The sequence below is a fragment of the Thamnophis elegans genome, chromosome 7 (assembly GCF_009769535.1).
Source record: "Thamnophis elegans isolate rThaEle1 chromosome 7, rThaEle1.pri, whole genome shotgun sequence".
Taxonomy (NCBI): domain Eukaryota; kingdom Metazoa; phylum Chordata; class Lepidosauria; order Squamata; family Colubridae; genus Thamnophis; species Thamnophis elegans.
The window spans coordinates 84,522,644-84,549,953 of NC_045547.1; the positions used below are offsets into that span (position 1 = coordinate 84,522,644).

Consider the following 27,310-nt stretch of genomic DNA (forward strand, 5'->3'; position numbering starts at 1 on the left):
AGAAACTCCCCTTCTGAACTAGGTTTCATAGACCTGGGAAACTTGGATGATGTTCAATGGCAAAGATTTGAAGAAACTCACAATCCCCTCCCTGCTTTTCGCCTTCAATGGCTGTTTCTCAGGGAGCAGCTTGGCTGCCGGCCCAGAAGGTTGGATGGATCCAAACTGTTTTCCTCTTTTGACCGAGTCAGCAGTTGAAAGGTGAAATGTTGGCCATCTCCTTCCTTCTCCCTCCCTCCCACACAGACACACACATCTATCCATCATCTCTATTTCTCCATCATGCCTGTCTATCCTCTATGTGCCTATCCTCTCTCCGATATCTATTTCTTTCTTTCTTTCTCATTCTTTCTTTCCTTTTTTCCTCTTTCTTTCTGCCTATCTTCTATCATTTCTATTTTTCTTTCTTTCTTTCTTTCCTTCTTTCTATCTCTATCTATTTCTCTATCATGTGTCTTTTATCTGCCTATCCTGTTTCTTTTCTTTCCTTACTTCTTTCTTTCTTTCTGCCTATCCTCTATTATTTCTCTATCTGTCTATCATCTATTTCTCTATCATGTGCCTTCTATCTGCCTATCCTCTCTGCTATCCTTTTCTTATTTCCTTCCTTCTTTCTTTCTTTCCTTTCTTTCTTTCTTTCTGCCTATCCTCTATTATCTCTATCATCTATCTATCTATCTATCTATCTATCTATCTATCTATCTATCTATCTATCATCTATTTCTCTATCATGTGTCTTCTATCTGCCTATCCACTTTCTGCTATCTATCTATCTATCTATCTATCTATCTATCTATCTATCTATCTATCTTTCTTTCTTTCTTTCCTTACTTCTTTCTTGCTTTCTTTCTTTCTGCTTATCTATCTATCTATCTATCTATCTATCTATCTATCTATCTATCTATCTATCTATCTACCCAGCTATCTATCATCTATCTATCTATCTATCTATCTATCTATCTATCTATCTATCTATCTATCTATCTATCTTTCTTTCTTTCTTTCTTTCTTTCTTTCCTTACTTCTTTCTTGCTTTCTTTCTTTCTGCTTATCTATCTATCTATCTATCTATCTATCTATCTATCTATCTATCTATCTATCTATCTATACTGTATCCTGTATCTATCATATACCTATCCTCTATTTCTCCCTCTATCTGCCGATCATCTACCTATCATCCATCCATCTATATGTCTGTCTGTCTGTCTGTCACCTCTATCATCTTTCTCTCTCTCTTCCCCCTCTCTCTTTGAAGCAGGGAGAAACTAATAAAAGATTCTGTCGAGTTTCCCCTTCCAGTCCAAGGGACTCTTACGTGGTGGTGATGACTGCTCCCCCCCCCCCGCCCCCCTCGGTACACAAAGGACATTCCCATGGAAGGCAAAGCAGGTGGCGTTTCTTGTCCTGGCAGGGGTACCTGATGGGAAGAGACAATCCTGGCCAGATGGAGGGGCACCATGGAAGCTCCACCCTTCATGCAGGTGATGTCAACACCTGCATAGAAGGGGATTTGCATTGCAATGTGCCCTCTGACACACACACACACACACACACCTCAAGATCAGCATTTCCAGGCAGGGATGGGTGGAGAAAAAAAATAAGTAGGGGCCCCCACCCATCTGAGATCCAAAGAGATCCCCTGCCCAAGGTGGAGGCAGGATTGAAACCTGGAGAAAGCATTTCTTACTTTGACCTCCCCTGCCCTCCTCCCGCAGTCTTCCTCCGTTCTTCGAGTCAGTTCATCCAACTGCAAAGGATTCTACTATTTTCTTTCTGTGCTTTTCCTTGCAGAAGCCCTCGAGATCCATGCAGTTCTGGTAGCAGTTTCTTCGGAAGTTTAAGGGCTTAAGGGCCGTGTGGGAAGCGTTGAGGGGAAGCGTCATCCCTCAGAGGTCAGTTTTAGCCGGAGGAGCTGCGTGGTTGGGAGCAACCTCTTTAATCAGGTTCACAAAATCGGTCTTTTCAGCACACGCCCTGCAAACTTCTCCCCAGCTATCCAGGATCTTCTTCAGCTCCGCCACTCTCATCTTGGATAGGTCGACCGAAGTTAAATCCAGTTGCCTTTCTGTAAAAGCACATAAGCCAAGTCAGATATCTACCAACACACACACACACACACACACACACACAAACGTATGTATGTATGTATGTATGTATATGTATATATGCATATATGTTTGTGTATATATATGTATGTATGTATGTATGTATGCATGCATGTATGTATGTATTGTGTCACAACCCCTGGTATGCCAAAATATGGGAGGAGGCCTACTGCTTCCTTTCTCTGTCTATCGGCTCGTCACAAGAGACCATCACGACAGAAACCCAATATTTTTACTGTTGTCTTTGTTACATTTGTCTTGCATTTGTGCTGATAAATAAATAAAGGGAGACGAATATAGATCTATTTCAAGCTATTTAGCTCTCATCAGCTAGCCATACCCTTACTGGGAATCGAACCTGGGCTGTATTAACTGCCTGATATGTAATACAGCCCAGGTTCGATGAGAGCTAAATAGCTTGAAATAGATCTATACTAGTCTCCCTTTATTTATTTATCAGCACAAATGCAACACACACACACACACACACATACACAGACACACCAAACCAACTTGCTATGATGAGCCTAAAAAGTATGAAGAACGGCTTCAGGAATTGGATATGTCTAGTCTGATGAAAAGGGGCAACAATATTTGAGGGGCTGCCACAAAGAAGAGAGGGTCAACCTATTCTCTAAAGAACCAGAAGACCAGACAAAAAGATGTGGAGACTCTAGAAAGAGTGCAGAGAAGGGCAGGAAAGAGGATCAGGGGACTGGAGGATAAAACATATGAAGAACGGTTGCAGGAACTGGGTGTGTCTAGTTTAATGAAAAGAAGGACCAGGGGAGACATGATAGCAGTCTTCCAATATCTCAGGGGCTGCCCCAAAGAAGAGGGAGTCAAGCTATTCTCCAAAGCACCTGAGGGTAGAACAAGAAGCAATGGGTGGAAACTAATCAAGGAGAGAAGCAACTTAGAACTGAGGAGGAATTTCCAGACAGTTAGAATAATTAATCAGTGGAACAGAAGTTGCCTCCAGAAGTTGTGAATGCCCCAACACTGGAAGCTTTTAAGAAGATGTTGGACAACCATTTGCTTGAAATGATATCCTGCTTGAGCAAGGGGTTAGACTGGAAGACCTCCAAGGTCCCTTCTAACTTTGTTATTCTGAAGGCTGCAGAAACAGTGAAACGTCCAGAGAAGATCACAAGGCCTCATAGCAACAGAGCCACCTTCCATGGTGATTTCTCAACCTTCGGGGAATTCAGACCTTCTCCCCATTCCAGGGATGGCCCCACACCACACCCAGGAAGTGGACGGAAGGGTGGGGGATCATGAGCCTGAAGCGATCCCTCCTTCCCTCCCTCCCTCCCTCCCAGAGGTCACCTCACTGACAACCTGATGGAATGGTTGGAGGAGAAACAAAAGGAATTGTAAGATGTTTGTGACCTCCCTATGGTCAACTAGAAGATGCCACAGGGAAGCTGTTTTCTCAATTCATTGGCAGAACTCCTCATTCTTTTTGTACATGGATCTTTTAGCATCATGGAGAAGAAAGTTGCTTTGAGTAGCTCACATCTTCCCAAACGTTTCTCCTTGGATCATTCCACGTCTTAGGTTTTGAATGCAAAAAGCCTCAAGTGGTGTGGTGTCTCCTCACGTGGAAATAATTAATAACGTGACTCTATACACAGACACACACACACAGCCTCACAAATTGTTCTCATTCTCCTTTTCTTTTCTCCATGCAGTTGGGTTACCCTTCTTAGTGGAAAATGCCAAATCCTGTGGAAAACTTTAGACCAACTCAAGGAGTCTTGCATTCCCTTCTCATAGTTCCTTTAGGTTTATATTTCTGGGCTGAACATGTGGGCACGGATAATATTTGGACAGGCCTGTGTACAGATGTTTAGAATTTTGCTAATACAATAAGTAGAACCACTACCTTCTCTCTCTCTTTCCATCTTTTCTCTCTCTCTTCCTCTCCCTTTCTTTCTCCCTCTTTCCATCTCTTCCTTTTCTCTCACTCTCCATCTCTTTCTTTCTCTTTTCCCTCTCTTTCTCTCCCTCTTTCTTTCTCCTTTCTCCCTCTTTCTCTCTCTTTCTTCCTCTCCCTCTCTCTTTCCATCTTTTCTCTCTCTCTTCCTCTCCCTTTCTTTCTCCCTCTTTCCATCTCTTCCTTTTCTCTCCATTTCCATCTCTTTCTTTTCTCTCACTCTCCATCACTTTCTTTCTCTTTTCCCTCTTTCTCTCCCTCTTTCTTTCCCCTTTCTCCCTCTTTCTCTCTCTTTCTTCCTCTCCCTCTCTCTTTCCATCTTTTCTCTCTCTCTTCCTCTCCCTTTCTTTCTCCCTCTTTCCATCTCTTCCTTTTCTCTCCCTTTCCATCGCTTTCTTTCTCTTTTCCCTCTCTTCCTCTCCCTCTTTCTTTCCCCTTTCTCCCTCTCTTTCTCTCTCTTTCTTCCTCTCCCTCTCTCTTTCCATCTTTTCTCTCTCTCTCTTCCTCTCCCTTTCTTTCTCCCTCTTTCCATCTCTTCCTTTTCTCTCCCTTTCCATCGCTTTCTTTCTCTTTTCCCTCTCTTTCTCTCCCTCTTTCTTTCTCCTTTCTCCCTCTTTCTCTCTCTTTCTTCCTCTCCCTCTCTCTTTCCATCTTTTCTCTCTCTCTCTTCCTCTCCCTTTCTTTCTCCCTCTTTCCATCTCTTCCTTTTCTCTCCATTTCCATCTCTTTCTTTTCTCTCACTCTCCATCACTTTCTTTCTCTTTTCCCTCTTTCTCTCCCTCTTTCTTTCCCCTTTCTCCCTCTTTCTCTCTCTTTCTTCCTCTCCCTCTCTCTTTCCATCTTTTCTCTCTCTCTTCCTCTCCCTTTCTTTCTCCCTCTTTCCATCTCTTCCTTTTCTCTCCCTTTCCATCGCTTTCTTTCTCTTTTCCCTCTCTTCCTCTCCCTCTTTCTTTCCCCTTTCTCCCTCTCTTTCTCTCTCTTTCTTCCTCTCCCTCTCTCTTTCCATCTTTTCTCTCTCTCTCTTCCTCTCCCTTTCTTTCTCCCTCTTTCCATCTCTTCCTTTTCTCTCCCTTTCCATCGCTTTCTTTCTCTTTTCCCTCTCTTTCTCTCCCTCTTTCTTTCCCCTTTCTCCCTCTCTTCTCTCTCTTTCTCTTCTCCCTCTCTCTTTCCATCGCTCTCTCACAAAACTCACAAAAACACACAGACACACACACACACGGTTAAAACGTATAAAGCTAAAGTTATCTTTAAAAAAAAATAGTACACTTCTAAAGGAAACAGAAGTCCTTTACCTGCAATCCCAATCGAGTCCAAAATTTCTGTTGCTAAGTAAAACATTTGTTAAAAGAATTTTGTGCCAATTTTACGAATTTTGCCCCAGCGGTTAAGTGAATCGCTGCAGTTGTTAAGTTAGTCACACCGTCATTAAGTGAATCTGGCTTTGAGCTTTGTAAAACTGCCACTAAATGAACTATCGTAAGCCAAGCATTACCTGTGCAAGGCAGGTGCCCTACATACAGGTGGTTGGAGACTTGACGGCAGACAGAGAAACCTTCCGGACAATGTTGTATGTGTGGCACTGTTGTTTCTTCCACAATCACAATCTTACAAATGCCTTCATGGCACCTTTGCAATCACAAGGGAGGGCAGGGCAAAATTCACTTCACAAAGGTTTCCCTTAGCAACGGGGAAGGATGTGCTCAATTGTGGTTATAAGTCAAGGACTTATTGTTACTTATTAATGGCTCAACCGTCTTGTTGGTGTTTAAAGTATCTTATTGAACGGCACCAAGACAGAGTTATCTTTATAGGACAAGCTTTTCGATGTGACACAGATTTAAAAAAAATCAGGTGGAGCATTGATCAAGTGCTTGAGGTCAACGTGTTGACTGCTTTCAGAAGATCCCTCTCGGCGCTGATTGGCTGGCTGTCCTCTAGGCTAGGGGTCTCCAACCACAGCCCCTTTAAGCCTGGTGGACTTCAACTCCCAGAATTCCTCAGCCAGCAAAGCAATTGGTGCATCGGTGCACCAATGGTGCTTTTTTCAAAAGGCAGCTGGACTGTTCCTTGAAGTCATTTCGCTTCTCATCCAAGAAGCTTCTTCAATTCTGAGTTCAGTTCGGTTAGAACTGAAGAAGCTTCGTGGAAGAGAAGCGAAACGTCTTCAAGGAAAAACTAAAAAAAGTCCAGTTGCCTTTTGAAAAAAACACCTTTGGGATAACCGTGACCTGGAGGACGAGGCATCCCCATGGACATAGGCCCCAAATGCACTTTAAAAGATACCTTGGCTATGTAATGTTTGAATATAGGTAGTCCTTAACTTACAACAGTTAGTGACAGTTCAAAGTTACAACGGCACTGAAAAAAAGTGACTTATGACTGTTTTTCACACTTATAATTATTGGGAGTTGAAGTCTGCCAGGCTTAACGTTCCCACGGTTGGAGGCCCCTGCTCTAGGCTCACGTCTGAAAGGGCAAAAAGTGATTACAGGGTGATTCTCTGTGTTACAGCCCACGCCTTTAGTAAATCAGGATTATCAGTGCCTCAAGGTTGACTCAGCCTTCCATCCTTCCGAGGTGGGTGAAATGAGGACCCGGATTGTTGTTGGGGGCGATATGCTGACTCTGTAAACCGCTTAGAGAGGGCTGAAAGCCCTAGGAAGCGGTATATAAGTCTAACTGCTATTGCTATTGCTATCTATCTATCTATCTATCTATCTATCTATCTATCTATCTATCTATCTATCATCTATCTATCTATCTATCTATCTATCTATCTATCTATCTATCTATCTATCTAAGAGCCGAGGTGGCGCAGTGGTTAGGGTGCAGTACTGAAGGCCACTTCAGCTGACTGTTATCTGCAGTTCAGCGGTTCTAATCTCACCGGCTCAAGGTTGACTCAGCCTTCCATCTTTCCGAGGTGGGTAAAATGAGGACCCGGATTGTTGTTGGGGGTGATATGCTGACTCTGTAAACCGCTTAGAGAGGGCTGAAAGCCCTATGAAGCGGTTTATAAGTCTAACTGCTATTGCTATTGCTATTGCTATTGCTATTGCTATTGCTATTGCTATTGCTATCTATCTATCTATCTATCTATCTATCTATCTATCTATCTATCTATCTATCTATCTATCTATCTATCAAGAGCCGAGGTGGCGCAGTGGTTAGGGTGCAGTACTGAAGGCCACTTCAGCTGACTGTTATCTGCAGTTCAGCGGTTCTAATCTCACCGGCTCAAGGTTGACTCAGCCTTCCATCCTTCCGAGGTGGGTGAAATGAGGACCCAGACTGTGGGGGCGATATGCTGACTCTGTAAACTGCTTAGAGAGGGCTGAAAGCCCTATGAAGCGGTATATAAGTCTAACTGCTATTGCTATGTCCAGGACTAGTAAACGAGTTGTAAATACTGTGGAAGGAGCTTCATCACGTGCTTAAAACTGGCCTCCATTTGTTAGCCTGGCTAGGTGGCTCAGTGGCTAAGACGCTGACCTTGTCAATCAGAAAGGTCGGCAGTTCGAACTCCTACGTGAGCGGGGCGGGGGGGGGTTGGACTAGATGACCTCCAATGTCCCTTCCAACCCTGTTAAGACTGTTGCTTTCATCCATACCGTGTTTGAGTTCGCAAATCTGAACATCGACTTTCTTCAGTTTCTCGCAGATTTTGGTCACAGGGACGTGTCCACTCATCGGACGGCTGACTTCAGTGAGGATCTTGGTCGCTGCGTCTTCGGTGGCTCCCAGGTAATAGCACTACGAAAAATAACACAAAGGCGAACATTGATGGTTAGGGATCAGGGCACCCTGGTTCTCCTTCGTGAGTTTTCATAGCCGGAGGTCTTTGAAGGAAATTATCTCAAGGGCTTAGAAGCTGCACCATGAAAGGTCTCATTCAGTGTTTCTCAACATGTGTGATGATTATCTCTGCATTAATTCAAGGGGGTGGGGATAAGAGAATTCAATTCAAGTGTATAGTACAGTGTTTCTCAACCTTGGCAACTTGAAGATGTCCGGACTTCAACTCCCAGAATTCCCCAGCCAGCGAATGCTGGCTGGGGGATTCTGGGAGTTGAAGTCCGGACATCTTCAAGTTGCCAAGGTTGAGAAACACTGGCATTAGTAGTTGGATAGGGGACAATTAAGGAAAACCAGAAAAACTGGGGCCTTAAGTTCAGACAAAAGTGTGTAAAAAACCCACATGCATTCTGGAAGAAAGAAATTGCAAATTGGTTCCGTAGTATTGTGGAGTAAAAAAAAAGGCAGGGCCTTTTGTGGGAGTGAATTTACTAAGAGTTCAAAATGTATTTGAAGGACACAATTTTTTTTATCTAAGCTGAGCTGGTGGCAAGAAGACAAGGGAAAGTCATACCAAGCGTTGTTCTTTGCCTTTGGCCTCCACGCAAGCCTTAATTAATTCCTCCTCTATAGAAGCCATGGAGAAATCAGAGTGTTTTTCTTTCAAAGAACTGTAAAACCTTTCCAAGAAATCTTGACACACTGCGAAAAGAACAAGAAGTGAAAAAGTAAACACACACACACAATGCACAAAATGTGGAAGTTAAACAAATGGATCACCAAAACCTTCCAACTTGAAGGGTAGAATTCATTTCATAAAATAAAATAAAAAATAAAATAAAATAAATTACAAATAAAACTCAGAACTCATTTTAGGTTGAGATTTCTTCCTTCCTTGAATAGAGGTGGAAGGGACCTTAGAGGTCTTCCAGTCCAGCCCCCTGCTCAAACAGAAGAACCTATGCTTTTTCAGATAAGTCTCTTCTTAAAAACTTCCAGTGATGGGGCCCCCACAACTTCTGAAGGCAACTTCTGTTCCACTGATTTAATTGTCCTCACTGTTAGGTTAAGCGTCTCCCTAATTCCAGGTTGATTCTCCCCTGGGTGAGTTTCCATCCATTGCTTCTTGTCCTGCCCTCTGGGGCTTTGGAAAATAATTTGACCCCTCTTCTTCGGGGCAGCCCCTCAAATACTGAAAAGACTGCTGTCATCTCCCCTCTAATTCTTCTTTTCTTTTTCACAGCCAAACCCAAATCCTGCGGCCGTTCTTCCTATCTTTAATTTTCATGGGGTTTTCTTTGACACAATATTAGAACTGCCACAAACTGTCCTTCCACTTGGACCAGTTTCAGAAGATCTGTGGGTGAATCTAAGCAGGCATTTCCTGCAAAAAAAATATGTATGTATATATGTGTGTATATGTGTGCGTGTCTATGTATGTTTTCGTAGATTTTCATGGGTGTAGGTATGTTAGTCTTGTATTTGGGTCTTTTCCCCTAATAATCTTACACGGGAAAAGACCCGAATACAACAAGACCAGCATACCTACACCCGTGAAAATCTGCGAAAACAAATATATATACGTATGTATGTATGTATGATGTATGTATGTATGTATGCAAGTATGAGACCTCGCTGAAACGTTGCCAAGACAATCTCAATCTTACATGGGAAAAGACCCAAATAACAAGACCAGCATACATACACCCCTGAAAATCTGCGAAAACAAATATATATACATATGTATGTATGTATGTATGTATGTATGTATGTATGTGACCTCGCTGAAACGTTGCCAAGACAATCTCAATCTTACATGGGAAAAGACCTGAATAACAACAAGACCAGCATACATACACCCGTGAAAATCTACGAATATATATATATATATATATATATATATATATATATATATATATATATATATATATATTTATGTATGTATATATGTATGTATGTATGTATATAAATTAGCCTATAGGCCATATCAACGTACAGGTTCAAACACCTTTTATTACCAATAAAACGAGCAAACAATTTAAAATGAAAGTAGGGTAAAATACAATAAGGTAAAGGTTCCCCTTGCGCATATGTGCTAGCCGTTTCCGACTCTAGGGGGTGGTGCTCATCTCCGTTGCAAAGCCGAAGAGCCAGCGCTGTCTGAAGACGTCTCCGTGGTCATGTGGCCGGCATGACTCAATGCCGAAGGCGCGCGGAACGCTGTTCCCTTCCCACCAAAGGTGGTTCCTATTTTTCTACTTGCATTTTTTACCTGCTTTTGAACTGCTAGGTTGGCAGAACCTGGGACAAGTCACCGGAGCTCACCCCGTTATGCGGCGCTTAGGGATTCTAAGTGTTTATTGCTATTACCCATCCCACAAAGTGAGATCAAGCTTTGTGCGTGTGCTGCGAGACAATTTTAGATATTCAGTTGGATTTCCTGCCATCCGAGGCTGAAATCTGATCCCGCGTTCCAAATAGTTGAAAAACGCGATATACATTTGGAGCCATTATTCTTGCTGTAATCAAATCCAGCAGCTCTGTGACTCCTGATGAAGAACAGGACGTTTCCTACACGCCACAATGCAAATTTTCGAAGCAAGGCTGCACCCCTTAATCGAGTAACATTACGGCGGCTTTATGCCACCTACAGGACACACAAATGAACGCTTAAAACTCAGGATACAACAGGGAGACCCAGACTTAATTTCTGGTCTGGATGACCAGCTAAATGTCCTTTGGGAGGGGAGGGTCACCTCAGCTTACCTGCCTCCATTCCTGTAACTTAACTTGATGTTTTTCCGAACTAAAGGTGAAGTAATGACACTTTCATGAGTCATCACTAGGCCGCTAAGCAATACAGATAGCTGAGTTTTGCCCTGTTTTATGACCTTCCTTGCCAGGGTCGTTAAGCGAATCACCGCAGTTGTTAAAGACTGTTATAGGTCAACCTGATTTTACTTGTCAGAAAGTTGCAAAAGGGGTTTGTGTGACCCCAGGACCGTCGTAAATTGAGGGTCTGGATTTTGATCACCTGACCCGGGGGTTGCTGCAGTCATAAGTGAGAAAATATGTTTGCAAATCGCTCTCTTATCTCTTTATCTGACTGGAACAGGGGTGTCCAAACTTGGCAACTTTTTAAGACTTGTGGATTTGGGGAATTCTGGGAGTCGAAGTCCACCATCTTAAAAATGTAACCCAGGTTGAAAAACCTTACTTAGTACACCTGCAAAGGTGAGTCAGTCTGTATTTGCAACTGTGCAGGAAGCAACGGCGGAGGGTTTTCGTGGGGGGAGGTTAATTTAAAAAAAAGAAAAGAAAATTAAAATATATGCAAAAGTCCACAACTCCAGGCAGTTTGCAGGAAAACGGCCGGTCTTCCAGCTCAGAGTCTCAGAAGGTGCATTCTGCATGCAAGCCAGACATGCTGGAATTCACAGCAGGCTAATTATAGCAGCCTAAAAAGGGAGCTCATTTTGCACGCGGGTTGCAACACACACCCATGTGGCCCCCTTTCCTCACCTTCGCACCGCGCTTCGGAGGCGGAAGGCCTAGCCCCGGGGCTTAAACAGAGCGCCGCCACCAGCAGGGCTGCTAAAATGCAGACCTGCAACGGCCCTGCACGGGCCATGCTTGCAAAAGGCGATTCCCCCTTGCAATAACCAGCCAAAATCTGCCCCGGTTGCTAGGTGGAGTGACGTCACGCCAGGCCTTTTGTTTTTGATTGGCCGCGCGGCGCCTGGGAAAAGAAGAGGCGGAGATGATGATGACGATGATAATAGGGCGGCGCTCCCGGTGCATTGTGGGTAGGGGAGGAGCAGCCAAGATGGCGGCGATCGGCATCCACTTGGGGAGCAGCTGCGCCTGCGCGGCCGTTTATAAGGCGAGGAGGGGGCGCAGGGCGGCGGGGGCCCTGGGTTTTACTGGGGAGGGGTCGCTTTTTCCCCCTAAAATGAGACGAAATAGGGGTAAAGCCCGCTTTGGGAGAAAAAGGAGGGTCCTGGGAGCAAAGGGACCCTGAGATGCTAGCTTTCTACGCGAGGGGGCAGGGAGAGGGGAGGGTTGAAGGGGTCTTTTTCCTTTTGGGGGGGGGTCCGTGGCTCCCCTGCATCAAAGTCAATGGAGGGGGCTTCATTTGTAAAAAAAGAAGGGCAGGGTTAGGCTGAGATGCTACCTTTCTGCTTCCAAGGAGGGGTTTTTTTTTTGCAAGGGGGGGGGGCTAAGGTTGCATTTTGATGCTCTGGGTGGGGTGGGGGGGGGCTTGGACTTATGAGGTCTAATGCAAAAGTTTGGAAGGGGGTTCAAAAGTTTTTTGGGTTTTTTTTTTATTTTTGCAATTGTTTGGAGGGGTGGGGGGGTAATTTGCACCACTTTGGTGAATTGCTCCCATTTTTGCAACAATTCCACGCACGCACACACACACACACTTTAAAAAATCAAAAGCAGAAAAACCATAAAATAGCAACTCATAAAGTGTCCTTGCACTGTCTGTCCCTGGGAGATGCTTTGTAATGCGAGCCAGCCTTTTTAGGGAAGGGCTGCTTATTGGGGTTTGAATGAGCCTGGAAAGTTTTCCAAGCTTTTGATGTGGAAGCAGCTTTCCTTTCGTCCTTCAGCACCTCGGAGGCTGCTTATCTTATTTTAAAAATAAAATTAGGCCAATATTGGGAAAAAGGATTGATTTCTCCAGGGGTTTTCTTATGTGTAAATATGCCTTCTAGGGGGGAAAAAAATAATCCATTTGTTACAAAAAAAAGCCTCTTAATAATTAACATAAACCATTTTGTTTTGATTGACAAATGGTGAGCATTTGATTGAATTATTAATCGACAGGATGCTACCTTGGTGTATCTGAACTCATTGAGTTTATTTCAGATAGCTGTAGGGTGTTATAAGTACTGATTGAATTGCAAAGTTGGCTTATTACATTTGAATCCGGTTGGTTTATAAGGAAAGGATTTCTCTCTATCTCCCTCCCCCAAGTAAAGAAAATCAGTCACAGTATCTTTTTGAACAGAGATCTAAATTGGTGGCCTAACATCTTTTAAAAATAATAATAATAATAATAATAATAATAATAAAACATAGATCTATCACTGAGCTTTCCTTTATAAGTTTATAAAACATAAGGACCTTGATAAAACATAAGTCTTAGTAAGTGTGCTTGCGTCTTGTAGGATGGCCGTGCAGATGTCGTGGCAAATGATGCTGGGGACCGAGTAACTCCTGCTGTTGTTGCCTTTTCTGAAAAGGAAGAGGTAAATTTCCTTTTTTGTTAAAACGCTTCAAGCCAAAGTTATGTATTTTTTTCTCCTTTAAAAAAAACCTGCCCTCAAATACTTTTCTTAGGTCGTTGGTCTGGCAGCAAAACAAAACTGGGTGAGAAATCTCTCAAATACCGTAGTGAAAGTGAAACAGATTCTTGGAAGAAGGTATGTAATTCCTTAAAATGCTATAAAATATGCTTTTAAAGCTTTCTGTGTACTCCATTAGTGTGCGTCTGAATAAATTGCTTCCTTTTAAAATGTAATTATTGACTGGTCTGTTTTGGCCGTGCTTGTAAACTCAACTCCCAGCGCTGGTAAAGGTTCCTCTTGCACATACGTGCTAGTCGTTCCCGACTCTAGGGGGCAGTGCTCATCTCCCTTTCAAAGCAAAGAGCCAGCACTGTCCGAAGACGTCTCTGTGGTCATGTGGCCGGCATGACTAAACGCCGAAGGTGCATGGAACGCTGTTTCCTTCCCACCAAAGGTGGTTCCTATTTTTCTACTTGCATTTTTTACCTGCTTTCGAACTGCTAGGTTGGCAGAAGCTGGGACAAGTCACGGGAGCTCACTCCGTTACGCGGCACTAGGGATTCGAACCGCCGAACTGCAGATCTTTCTGACCGACAAGCTCAGCATCTTAGCCACTGAACCACCGTGTCCCTGTTTAAGAAAGTAGCTGAGGTTAATTTGGTTTTTTCATATTTGTTTTCTTCCCCGTTATTTAAAGACGTACAGAAATTATACTGCTTCAACCAGGAATGAAAGTTGAATTCATGAAACACTCATACAATAAAAACAAATAATATACTGTTTTTGATTGCTTGTTTTACGTTTTAAAGTACCTTCCAATTTTGCTTGTCTTCTCAGCTCTGGAGACCCACAAGCGGAAAAATACATTGCAGAAAGTAAATGTTCAGTAAGTGAGGCATGCTTTGCCTTCCCCCCCCCCCCCCTTGTAGGGAAAATTTATGAATTTGTGTCCCAAAGGTACTATTTCCCCAAAAGGCAACTGGACTTTCTTAAAGAATTCTCATCCACGAAGCTTCTTCAGTTCCTCAGAACAAGGATATGCCAGAGGAATGTTTTCCCTTTTCTTTTATTCAATCTGATTGATGTTCCAGAAAAGAAAAAAACATTCAGACTAAGGGCTGATGAATTAGCACATCAAAAGAACAAAGTTAAAACAAAACAAACCTGATTTCTTAAATTCAGAAGTTTGATAGAAGGGAAATAATTTTAAGCTTTCCTAAAATGCAGATGTTAAATAACAGAATAACAGAGTTTGGCAGGGACCTTGAAGGTCTTCTAGTCCAACCCCTTGCTCTGGCAGGAACCCTTACACCCTTTCAGATAGATTGTTATCCAATCTTTTTTTTTAAAAAAAACTCCAGTTTTGGAGTATCCGCAACTTCTGTAGACAAGCCGTTCTAATTGCTCCAATGATCAGGAAATGTTATATTTAACTATTACTGTGTAACATTCGTAGATCAACAAGATGCTTATGGTTAAAAGAAATAATAATGCACTGATGTTAAGTTGCGAAATTGTCAGAAGAAGGCTTGGGGTTTTTTTGTCTTGTGGGAGAGTAGTGATACTTGCAGATTTTTTGCATGCTTGCTGTGGTCCAGCTATTCATCTGGACTTCGGTTTTCTCAATTCCTAGCCATGTAACCAACAGCATTCGTCGGTGCTGGTTTAGACAGGTCCCTGTAAAATGACTTCTTAATTTCTTTTTAATATAAACTAACTGGCATAGTGGGTGGATCAGAAATGCTGTGAATGTTTTCTTAAGCAAAACGTGGGGGGTGCTCATTGAAAATCTTCTCTCCTGGTTCAGCTAACCTGAGGAATACTTGGTGTTGATTTTTCTGCAGGTCACCGAAAAGAACGGAAAACTTGCTTATGAAATAGAGGGCAAATTTGTTTCTCCAGAAGATGTTGCAAAGTTAATCTTCAGGAAAATGAAAGGTACGGTATTCAGTTGGGGTGGTGGAGTTAAGTTCTGGGGAACGAACCAGCTTTTACTGATTATGCCGTTCTGTGTTTCTCTAGAAACTGCTCAATTCGCGTTGGGTTCGGATGTGAACGACACTGTGATTACGGTGCCTTTTGATTTCGGAGAGAAGCAGAAAAAGGTTCTTGGGTGAGTGGGGGGGTCCCTGAATACATTTTCTGGAGTTAATTGAGGTCAGATCCTGTGGACAGAGCCTTTTTGCCTGGATCAGGCATCCTGTTGAAACCCCGGCTCATTGGCCACACAAAACGTCAAGAGGTGGACACTTCAGTTTCTCTTGTTCGCATTTTCGGGAACAGAAGTCACAAATAAACAGTGACAGATCATCTTGAATTTTTTCATGGAAAAAACAGGCCAAGCTGGAAGAAATTGTAGCTATCAGTTTACCAGTACAAGCTACCCTGTTACTGTTTTTCCCTAGGACGTGTTTTCTCTAAAAAAGACACTCGAACAAAAACTCTTTTGAAATGTATGCTGGGCTATCACTTTCAAATACTGAAACTGCATTAAAACATCAATTCACATTTTCATCTGTTGCTAAAACAACAACTCCGTATTTGGCGTTTAAATACTGCTGCTATTGGAGTGGTTTCTCGCATTACCGAAATACAAATATATTGAAAGTTGATGCAAATTTGAAAGGTCCTGAATTTGATGCAGAAGTGAATATAAACCCAAACTTCATACTGCGCTGCTCTTTTTCCGTTACAAGTTGATGTAACTTAATAAAATATCCCGTTAATTGCATATTATTGCAGCATTGGGTGATACTAAGACAACTTATGTCTGGAATGGTTCAAAAATAATTTTCCGACCTCGGTAACTTGAAAGTCTGTGAGCTCTTAAGCCGTCAAATGTCTTTGCCATGGCCGAGTTGTGAAATTCTGGAAGTTTGTCATTTTTTAATTGATTTTATTAAATGAATAGGACCACTCCACTCACCCAGACATTGATGCATCTAGAAGTTGACAAGAATGGGAACCGCTGGTTTAGATTTACCTAGGACAGTGTTTCTCAAACCTTGGCAACTTGAAGATGTCCGGACTTCAACTCCCAGAATTCCCCAGCCAGCATTCGCTGGCTGGGGAATTCTGGGAGTTAAAGTCCAGACATCTTCAAGTTGCCAAGGTTGAGAAACACTGTCCTAGACAATGAATTGTTTATACACGAATGCTGGCTGGGGAATTCTGGGAGTTGAAGTCCAGACATCTTCAAGTTGACAAGGTTGAGAAACACTGTCCTAGACACTGAATTGTTTATACACGAATGCTGGCTGGGGAATTCTGGAGTTGAAGTCCAGACATCTTCAAGTTGCCAAGGTTGAGAAACACTGATCTAGGATAATATACAAGAACCATCTGGGGGTTTTTATGATGAAAAAAGCTGTTGGGGGTCAACCGATGTTCTGATTTCTGGGGTCCCATTTGTTACAGAGAAGCTGCTAAAGGAGCAGGGCTTAATGTCCTCCGACTAATTCACGAACCATCGGCTGCTCTGCTCGCTTACGGAATCGGACAAGATTCCCCCAGCGGAAAAAGGTGATTGAGGGTCTCTCAACTACGGGGATTGTGGCAATTTTTACACTGGTGTCTTAAAAAGAATAACCTCTATGTATGTTGTGGCCTGCCAAAGGCCAACAGATTCGGACAGTGAGGAGGTTGGGGAGGAACCTGGGCCAGTCCTGGAGTCTGGGGAAGAGGGGGGCTCTGTGTTGGAGGCAGAGAGGGGGCCAGGGCCCTCCGACAATTATCAACTGCCTTTGGAGTTGGATATCATTGTGGCAGAAGAACAGCTGGAGCCTGTTCCCAGTGTGCGCATGCGCAGATTTGCCAGACGAAGGGAGCCGCTAAAGAACAGGGGTCGACTGTAAAAAGGATCAAAACCAACTTAACACTCTGCTTAGCAACATAAATTGTCCTAAGTCGAGGGCTGTCTGTATGCTGTTAAGACTTTGAGATTAAAAAGTGATTTTTTTTAAAATTTTATGTTTTTCGCGAACGGAAGCAACGTGCTGGTGTTCAAACTCGGAGGCGCTTCGCTTTCCATCACGGTCATAGAAGTCAACAGCGGCCTCTATCGCGTGCTCTCCACCACCACCGATGACAGCATAGGCGGGACCTGTTTTACGGAAGCCTTAGCGCAGCACTTGGCTTCGGAATTTCGCAGGTAAGCGCTAGGAAATCTAGAGCAAAGCTTGGTGTAGCAGTTACGGCGTCGGGCTGGGAAGGGGGAAACCGAGGGTCCAGTCTGCCCCTCGGAAACGGAAGATCAGTGGTGATGTCGGGCAGTAACTCTCTCTCAGCCCAACCTAGGAGAGACAATGCTGTATATAACAACACAGTAACAAGAGTTGGAAGGGACCTTGGAGGTCTTCTAGTCCAACCTCTAGTCCAACTCTATACCATTTCAGACAAGGGGATGTCCAGTTTTTTCTTAAAAACCTCCAGTGATGGAACATTCACAACTTCTAGAGGCAAGTTGTTCCACTGGTTAATTTTCCTCACTGTCAGGGATTTTGTCCTTAGTTCCCGGTTGCTTCTCTCCTTGATTAGTTTCCACCCATTGCTTCTTGTCCTGCCCTCAGGTGCTTTGGAGAATGTTGAGGCAGCCTCTCAAATATTGGAAGACTTCCATCATGTCACCCCTAGTCCTTCTCCTTTCAGACTAGACATACCCAGATCGCAATACAGAATAACAGAGTTGGAAGGGACCTTGGAGGTCTTCTAGTCCAACCCCGTGCTTAGGCAGGAGACCTTATAGCAGTGTTTCTCAACCTTGGCCACTTGAAGATGTCCGGACTTCAACTCCCAGAATTCCCCAGCCGGCTGGGGAATTCTGGGAGTTGAAGTCCGGACATCTTCAAGTGGCCAAGGTTGAGAAACACTGCCTTATAGCATTTCAGACAAATGGTTCTCCAATCTCTTCTTAAAAGCCACCACTGTTGGAGCACCCATAATTTCTGGAGACAAGTCGTTCCACAGATTAATTGTTCACACTGTCAGGAAGTTTCTCCTTAGTTTTAGGTTGCTTCTCTCCTTGATTAGTTTCCACCCATTGCTTCTTGCTCTGCCCTCAGGTCCTTTGGAGGATAGCTTGACCCCCTCTTCTTTGGGGCAGCCCCTCAAATACTGGAACACTGCTATCATGTCACCCCTAGTCCTCCTTTTCACTATACTAGACATTCCCAATTCCTGCAACCATTAATGATATACAATATGCCACCTTGAACTCCTGAATGGAAGGTGGGACATAAATTCAATAAAGTTTTTATACACCAAACAATTATCCGCACAAGTGGCCACATCGGACACCTGCTGTTGTCATTCAGATCGGCCTAAAATACATTTAATGGTCTCAGTAGGCTAGAATGAAAGATCATTTGTTCCATTTTAGACTTTTGAAAGAGCCCGTCCTTTGTCCTGTGCATCTCCCTGGGAATATTTCGTAGCTTTTACTAACTCCTGCTATTAAGCTGTCTGTCTAAGGAGCCCAGATAGAGAGAACTTGAAATATTTCAATCCTTAACATTTGGCTTTCTTTGTATGTCTTGAGGAACCTATGCAAATATATTTATTCAGCTTTTAATATCAGAATCCTATTTGATTTGTTTATACCAGTGTTTCTCAGCATTCGCTGGCTGGGGAATTCTGGGAGTTGAAGTCCAGACATCTTCAAGTGGCCAAGGTTGAGAAACACTGGTTTATATGGAACATTAGGGAATGATTGGAACCAAAATAACATTTCGTTTTTAATTTTATTTAATTTTATTTATTCTGCATTTTTAGACTGCCCACCTCCCTCAAACATCCAGGCCAGCTTAACTATATTTTGTTGTGATTAACAACTGAATTATTATTATTATTTAAAAAAAAAACCCAGATGTTATAGAAACGACGTGAGCGGAAATCCCAGGGCTATGATGAAGTTAATGAACAGTGCAGAAGTGGCAAAACACTCATTGTCGACCCTGGGAACTGCGAATTGTTTTGTCGACTCTCTCTACGATGGGATGGATTTTGACTGTAATGTTTCCAGGTAAGCTTTCGTATTTCCAAGCCTCTTTTCTTTATTTCCATCGAGGGAGCTCCTGTGAAACATTCACAGCAGGCCCTTTCAATCGTCTCCTGTACGTTTTGAGCTGAAAACAGCTATTTCAAATTTGGGCACTTGGGGAATTGTCAGGAAAGGCTACATTGAACTCAGAACATGTCTCTGAAGTCCAAAACTCTTCAAATATTTAAAACAGTTTACATGGTCCTATTTTTTCAACCGTAGGTCCTGAAGAAAATGGGCACATGATAACTTATATCCCCTGCAGATGGTTGATGTTATTAATGGCATTTCTAAACTGCTGATTTTAGGGACGCAATGGCTCAGTGGTTAAGGCGCTGAGCTTGTCGATCAGTTGGGCGGTTCGAATCCCTAGCGCCGCGTAACGGAGTGAGCTCCCGTTCCTTCTCCCAGCTTCTGCCAACCTAGCAGTTGGAAAGCACATAAAAAATGCAAGTAGAAAAATAGGGACCACCTTTGATGGGAAGGGAACAGCGTTCCGTGCGCCTTCGGCGTTGAGTCATGCCGGCCACATGAAGGTGGAGACGTCTTTGGACAGCGCTGGCTCTTTGGCTTTGAAACGGAGATGAGCACCGCCCCCTAGAGTTGGGAACGACTAGCACAGATGTGCAAGGGGAAGCTTTATCTTTAGGCTGCTGAACCTGGAAAGAAAACTCAGCAGTTTAGATAAAACAAAGAAGAAATAATATGCATATTTTGGGTCCCAAGCAAGAGGTGTGATTTTGGAGCAGTTTCTTTATTGTTCTCCCACAGACAGAATCTTGCCAGACTTAAGACAAATATCTGCCCAACTATAGATACACTCTGTGAATTGCTAGAGAGGAGCCATCTCCTCCCTCTTCCTGCCCACCAGCCATTCCAGACTTTGCTGCCTCTTTCTTCCCCTCTGGGAAGGAGCCCTCCCTCCTCGTGGGAATCCAGACGGCATTCCACCACAGCGCAAAAAGGTCGACAAACTAATAATTTGTTTTTATTTCTTATTATATACAACAGGGCCAGATTTGAACTGATTTGTTCTGCCCTTTTTGTGAAGTGCATTGAAGCAATCAAAAAATTGTTGGAACAAGTGGGGCTCGGGACGGATGATATTAGCAAGGTAAAGTTGTCCTTTTATTCGTCCCCCCCCCTCCATCTCATTTGATTTCTAGGTCTTGGAAGAGTTTAGGGAAGTGGGGACATTCTTGGTGCAGATGTAGTGAGGAATCCTGGCTGAATATAAACTAGAAAATAATATCAAAGGGAAAAGGAGCTTTTAGACATAACACTTGCTCCAGGATTGATACCCCAAGGTGTGTTTCAGGTTGCGAAAAGATTTCAGAAGAGGGAGAGTGTTTGCAGAGTTCAAACCATGTTGTGCATAAATGACTATAAAATGTAGAGCCTTGAAATGAGAAGGCAGATCTAGTGATTTGTCCTTGTGAACCTGTGAATGTCATTACAGGTAGTCCTCGACTTACGACCACAATGGGGACTGGGGCCTCTGTCGCTAAGTGATGCGGTCATTAAGTGAGTCGCTCCCAATTTTGTGTGTGTGTATGGGGGCCTGTTTGCTTCAGTTTTTAAGCGAATCCCATATTCGTTGAGCAAATCCAGCTCGCCCCAACCCCTTCGCTTGTCAGAAGCCCAGAGATGGGCACGGGTGGCAGCCCTTATAACCCTGGCACGCTGCAGCTGTTGTGTATTCAAGCCAGTTGTCAAAACACCTGGATTTTGATCGTGTAGTCACGGGGAAGCTGCATTGATGCGAGGACCGGTTCTTAAGTCACTTTTTTCCCAGCACCGTTGTAACCAGTGGTTGAACAAATGGCCGTAAGTTGAGGACTACCTATAGAACGAGGAACAATATTGAGTAAAACATTTATACAGTAACTTGCACAATTGTCTGGGTATGATTTACAAGACAAGTGATTGCTTTGTTTCGCTTTCATGCTTATAATTACATCATCACTTACTGTATAAGAGAGCCGAGGTGGCGCAGTGGGTAGAATGCAGCACTGCAGGCCACTTCAGCTGACTGCTAAGCTGCAGTTCGGCGGTTCAAATCTCAGCGGCTCAGGGTTGACTCAGCCTTCCATCCTTCCGAGGTGGGTGAAATGAGGACCCGGATTGTTGTTGGGGGCCATATGCTGACTCTGTAAACCGCTTAGAGAGGGCTGGAAGCCCTATGAAGCGGTATATAAGTCTAACTGCTATTGCTATCTATCTATCTATCTATCTATCTATCTATCTATCTATCTATCTATCTACCTACCTACCTACCTACCTACCTACCTACCTACCTACCTACCTATCATCCATCTATCTATCTATCTATCTATCTATCTATCTATCTATCTATCTATCTATCTATCTACCTACCTACCTACCTACCTACCTACCTACCTACCTACCTATCTATCTATCTATCTATCTATCTATCTATCTATCTATCTATCATCTATCTATCTATCTAAGAGCCGAGGTGACGCAGTGGTTAGGGTGCAGCACTGCAGGCCACTTCAGCTGACTGTTATCTGCAGTTCAGCGGTTCAAATCTCACCGGCTCAAGGTTGACTCAGCCTTCCATCCTTCCGAGGTGGGTGAAATGAGGACCCAGACTGTGGGGGCAATATATGCTGACTCTGTAAACCCCTTAGAGAGGGCTGAAAGCCCTGTGAAGCGGTATATAAGTCTAACTGCTATTGCTATTGCTATTTTTTGAAATATAAGACGCACCTTTTTCCCCACAAAAAAGAAGGTGAAAATCTGGGCTGTTTTTTTTTTTGCTCTTTTCCCCACCCCCAGGAGCACTTTGCAGGCCTCTCAAACGTTACGAATGCCCCGTTTTTCCACAAAAAAAATGAGGCGTGCAGAGGGTTTTGGAAGCCTGCAGAGTGCAAAAACTTTTTTTTAAACATCTCTCTTCAAAATCTTGGTGTGTCTTAGAAAAATACGGTAATCGTATTTATTCATATATTTTGGCAAATGGGCTAGTTACGTTTATGGCTGCACGATAGTATCAGCATTGCAGAAATCTAGAAAAACACTAGGTGGCAGCAGAGTGAGGCAATTCGACTGCGAAGATACCTTGCCATGGACAAGACATACACCGACCTCAAAGAAATGGCTGGATTGAGCCATTTAAGCAAGAATGCCAAAGGAGGGACGGAATGAAAGTATGAATGACGACAAATGAAATATATTTTTAAAAATTATTTTGAATTATTGAATTGTCCTGGGACGAATTATCCCGTGGTGCCCCATTCTGGTTTACCATTGCTTGCTTCCTAGGGTTGAAAGAGCGTGACTGGCCCACGGCCCCCATTAGCTGGCCTTGTGCCGAAGGCAGGACTACGACTCACAGCTTCCTAGTCTCTAGCCTGGTGCCTTCATCACCAAACAGGATCTCAACTCGTTGTCTTAACCAGTGTTTCTCAACCTTGGCAACTTGAAGATGTCTGGACTTCAACTCCCAGAATTCCAGAATATGGAATTGGTCTTAACAACTCATTCCCACTTAACGTTTCTCTCCTTAAAAGCCGCTTCCCTCCTCTTCTAGGTGGTTCTGTGTGGCGGATCGGCCCGCATTCCAAAGCTACAACACCTGATCAGAGAACTTTTCCCCAATGTTGACTTGCTGAACTCCATCCCTCCCGACGAGGTCATCCCAATCGGAGCGGCCTTGGAAGCAGGAATCTTGCTCGGACGAGAGCAGGTTTTTTCGGATGACGACATGCTGTCCGTTGAATGTTCCGGCAAGGACATATTAGTCAAGGTACGAGGGTCACAGAGAGAACTGCGAGTGTGACATCCCTAACTCACTGACCAGAACTATTATTTTATTTTAACGATCCTGTGTATCCCTTAATTCGGAGTAGAATCGGGGTGACGGGATGGAGCTGAGCATTTACTGGCCGGATGACCTTCCTGACACCTATGCGGGGTGCACAACAGATATTATTCCTTTTGCGCCCAGAGACAGAAATATTTGCCGCTACCGAGGATCGAACTCACAGCCCCCCGATTGTGAGGCGGCCGTTTTCACCTCTGGGCCACCACGCCGCTCACTGACCCAAATTAAATAGCTCTTCGAGAACCATTAGGATAAAAACACCGTCGTAACACAGAATATTCTGACGAGGAATCAGAAAAACGAAAGCAACGTTGCAATAAAGGGCAGCGGGACTCAGGTGTGTTCAGCTGCTTGTACGGCGGTGATCTCTGAAGGAAAGAACCTGATTGGCATCTCCTCTGTTGTGACAGATGGAGGAAGGAGGCGTAGTTCACTTTTCGTGCCAATTTGGATAAGAAGGAAAACGAAGGCTGGTTGTGTTAATCGATTCAGTTTCCCCCAAGGAACAGGGGCACCATCTCAAACCATTGTGTCACAAATCGGCATATATATACGAAAACATACACACACACACATAAAACACCCTTTCTCCCCAAAAATAAGACCTCCCCAGATAATAAGCCCAATCTGGCTTTTGAGTGCATGCGCTAAAATAAGCCCTCCCTCGAAAATATTGCAATGCACATCAGCGGCCATGAGGTGACCACGCTCACCGCCTCCTGCACCTCAAAAATAGCAAGACCTCCCCGAAAATAAGGCCAAGCGCTTATTTTGGGGGTCAAAAGAAAATAAGACCGTGTCTTATTTTTACCTCCTTTTTAATAATCAAATAAAGTTAAGTAAACGAGTCTTGTTCAGTTCCTGACAACCTCATAGATGCAGAAATACGGAATTCGGTCCCCGTGGCCGCCTGGAATCTTTTTTGGACTGTTCAGTGATTTCTCCATCCAGAAAGATTTGGCCAAGGTTAGCTGGTTGATTCCTTCTGCGTCTGACGGTTTCCCCGGAATGAGTAAAACTTCCGCAAGGCTTTTTTTTTATTGTTATTCTTTCTCCCCAGGCATTGGACCAGTCGGGGACTGACAAATTCCTGGTGCTGTTTCCATCAGGAACTCCTTTGCCAGCTCGAAGGCAGCACACGCTGGAGGCCCCGGGAAAAATTTCCTCCGTCTGTCTGGAATTGTACGAGTCTTTGGAAAAAGGCCCGGTGAAAGAAGACGACAGATTTGCACAGGTAAAGAAAGAAAAAGCCTGTTAATTTTCGCAGTGCGATTTTATATCTGTTCAGAAGGAAACTAGCAGAACAAATAGAAGAATATGGAGAAGTGGCAGGACTTAAAACTAATAAAATAAAATAATAAAACAAACAAAGATAAAAAGAAAACTACGGGTAAAAAAACGTTACAGAGAAACAGGAAAGAGTTGACACAAAAGTTAGACGTTCAGATAGTTAAGAAGGTAAAATATTTAAGAATTAATTTAACAGTATAACAGTAATGAGCAACAATTAAAGAGGATAATTATTATAAATTGAAAAGACAAATTGAGTTAGAGAAATGGAAAATCTACAATTATCGTTAATGGGTAAAATAGAGACAATTAAGATGAATATATTACCAAGGTTGTTGTTTCTATTTCAATACTTGAGTCTTTCAGAAGTGGGCAAGCTCCATGCTTGTGTGTATGAGTGCACATGCACACACACACAGAGACACATGCACACACGAAATGTGAGTTCCATGAACCAGAATGTGGTTTAAGAGGCACAATTTAGGATGACCCAAAAAATCTGTTCAGGAAATAGGTGCTTTTCTATACAGAAATTCCTGGCTTGGCTCCTTCAAATAATTTATGTTTCAGCATTATAATTTAGATTTAATTGCAGGGATCTTTGTTTAAAGGATTGCAATCTTGTAATATCACAGGGAAAGGAAGGCAGGAGTTAAAATGAAGGGTGTTTTTTCCCCACTTTGGGGAGAAACGGATTTCAACCGAAATATATCTTTTAGGAGAAAAAAAATACCCCGGGTTTTTTAAAGGAATTTAGAGGATTTTAAAAAAGGGTTTGCTACGTATCCCATATTGTTCTGATAAACTCTTAATTTCTGAAATCTCCCAAGTTACAAATAAAGTGGAATTTTCCAACATGAGATGCTGAAGTTCTATTACTGTTGAATCTTAAATCTCTGAAAAAAAATTGAAGTCCTTTGTCATGTAGTTCAAGTGGAAGGTTGAAGCCAGCCTCCTTAGAACGTTTCCTTAACAGCTTAATTATATTTTTTTTAACAGATTGTTCTCCAGAATTTAGACATCAAAGAAGGTCTGCATCATATACTAACCATCCTTACAATGAAGAGGTACTGAAAACAAAAATCTTGATTCTTTGGGTCAGAACCATGAGTAATTATGGACTTTACAATATGATGATTTTCATACTTACCGGCACATATTTTTTGGGGGGGAAGATACCCAGATTCTAAATGTATATTATAGACACTGGAAAGGACACTTGTGGGGCAATTCTGATTTTCCTGTTCAAACTTCTCTTCCTCTCTCGCCTTTGAAACGGCCGTTTCCCTCCCCTGTGGAAAGGCACGGGGGCTGCCCAGAGGAGAACCGGATCTCGGGGGCCCTGGGCAACCAGTTGGAAATACAAACAGGTTGGCCAGCACCTGAAATGGGATTGTGAGTCTGAGGGGAAGGACGGTGCCGTGTTGTACAACAGCCAGGAAGTGCTTTGGGGGCCATGAAGCTCTTGTTCTGTGGCTGTTTTGACTGGGAACTCTCATATACTGTATATATACCGTATGTTTGCATTAAAAAAAAAACCAATTTTTTGCTCATTTTTGCCCCAGCCCCCAGGATCACTCTGCAGGCCTCTCAAACTCTCTGCATGCCCCCTTTTCACAAAACAATGGGGTGTGCAGAGGGTTTGGGAGGCCTGCAGAGTGCTCCCGGGGGCTGGGGAGGGCAAAAACCTTGAAAAAAATTTTTTTTAGCTCTTCAAAATTTTGGTGCGTCTTATACTCTGGTACGTCTTATAGTCCAAAAAAATAGAGTACGTACACACTAATTCTGGGACTTTGGGGTCCCAGAAATTGGTGCCAGAGGGATAAAAAAGGATGCTTACGTTGTATATCGTGTGTGTCTGTGTGTGTTTGTATATACGCATGCACGATATGGAACAGAAGTTTAGGATTTTAGGATTTGACAATAAATCCTGATAAATGATAATAAAATCCTAAAAATCCTAAAATCCTAAAACAGAAGTTTCCCGTAATCCCTCTTACATTTTATACTGATCTACACAGAGTTTCTGTCGCTAGCATCTAAACCGGGAAATGTCCAATCTTGGCCACTTTTAAGACCTGTGGGCTTCAACTCCCAGAATCCCCCAGCCAACCGTGCATTGCTGGGGAATTCTGGGAGTTGTCATCCATAGATCTCAAAAAGTGCCAAGAATTGGACACCCCCGATCTAGATCTTGGCCGCAGAAATGGTGTGTGGATCAGCATAAAACGCTCCATTAATGCATTTCTGACTGGGGAATCCTGGGAGTTGAGGCCCACAGGACTTGGAAGTGGCCAAAGTTGGGAGACTCCTAATCTAAATGTTTAGGAAGTGAGGATAACGTTTCTCTTTCTTTTCCCAGGGACGGATCATTACATGTAACCTGCACAGATCAAGACACGGGGAAATCCGAAGCCGTCACTGTGGAAGTGGCCTCCTAGGCCCATTTTCTCAGCTACAGTAAATACCTTCATACACGGCTTTTAAGACGAACGATGGGTTTTCATTCTTCAGAGGCAGCCGGTCACAGACGGGCGTCTCCACAATGAACTGCAAAACATTTAAAGGGATACCTACAAACCTGTAAAGGCCAATTGGCTTCATTTGGGTTTGTGAACCGTGTACATTGGAGAATCTATTCTGTTACTTGTGAATAATAAACTCCCATGTTTTTATAATTGCCATAAAACCGTTCAGTCTTTTTTAGCAGAAGGCCTCTGTTGGCAGCTGAAAACGGCTAACTGGAAATGTCCTGAGTGACTGGGAGTCACGAGGCTGAACTGATCTTTTTTTTTTTATTTTTATTTTTTACTTAAGCCCTTGATATGGTACCTTAAAAGATCCATTCATAAGTGCAATAATCCCTTCCATATTAAGCATAATAATCCATCCCTTTTATATAGGTATAATGCTGGGAGCTTGTTCAGTCTCGCTTTAATATAATAGCAATAGCAGTTAGACTTATATACCGCTTCATAGGGCTTTCAGCCCTCTCTA

The 27,310-nt window shown here is 43.2% G+C and overlaps 2 protein-coding genes across 2 annotated transcripts; one reads left to right on the top strand and one right to left on the bottom strand.

The window, feature by feature from the left end:
* Positions 1 to 1,103: 1,103 nt before the first annotated feature.
* CDNF (cerebral dopamine neurotrophic factor) lies at positions 1,104 to 11,517 on the bottom strand. The gene is made up of 4 exons (XM_032221472.1): positions 11,362 to 11,517; positions 8,414 to 8,541; positions 7,656 to 7,797; positions 1,104 to 2,065 (listed from the first exon to the last, which is right to left on the bottom strand). Exons 1-4 carry the CDS (start codon positions 11,468 to 11,470, stop codon positions 1,887 to 1,889), a joined length of 558 nt encoding a protein of 185 aa, XP_032077363.1. The 5' UTR covers positions 11,471 to 11,517; the 3' UTR covers positions 1,104 to 1,886.
* Positions 11,518 to 11,637: 120 nt separating this feature from the next.
* Positions 11,638 to 26,991, top strand: HSPA14 (heat shock protein family A (Hsp70) member 14). Its single transcript, XM_032221625.1, has 14 exons — positions 11,638 to 11,722; positions 13,017 to 13,097; positions 13,189 to 13,271; positions 13,974 to 14,022; positions 14,981 to 15,074; positions 15,159 to 15,249; positions 16,554 to 16,658; positions 17,125 to 17,286; positions 19,000 to 19,155; positions 20,185 to 20,287; positions 22,730 to 22,945; positions 24,084 to 24,257; positions 25,313 to 25,380; positions 26,676 to 26,991. The coding sequence occupies exons 1-14, from the start codon at positions 11,666 to 11,668 to the stop codon at positions 26,752 to 26,754; spliced, it is 1,518 nt and encodes a 505-aa protein (XP_032077516.1). The 5' UTR covers positions 11,638 to 11,665; the 3' UTR covers positions 26,755 to 26,991.
* Positions 26,992 to 27,310: the final 319 nt, after the last annotated feature.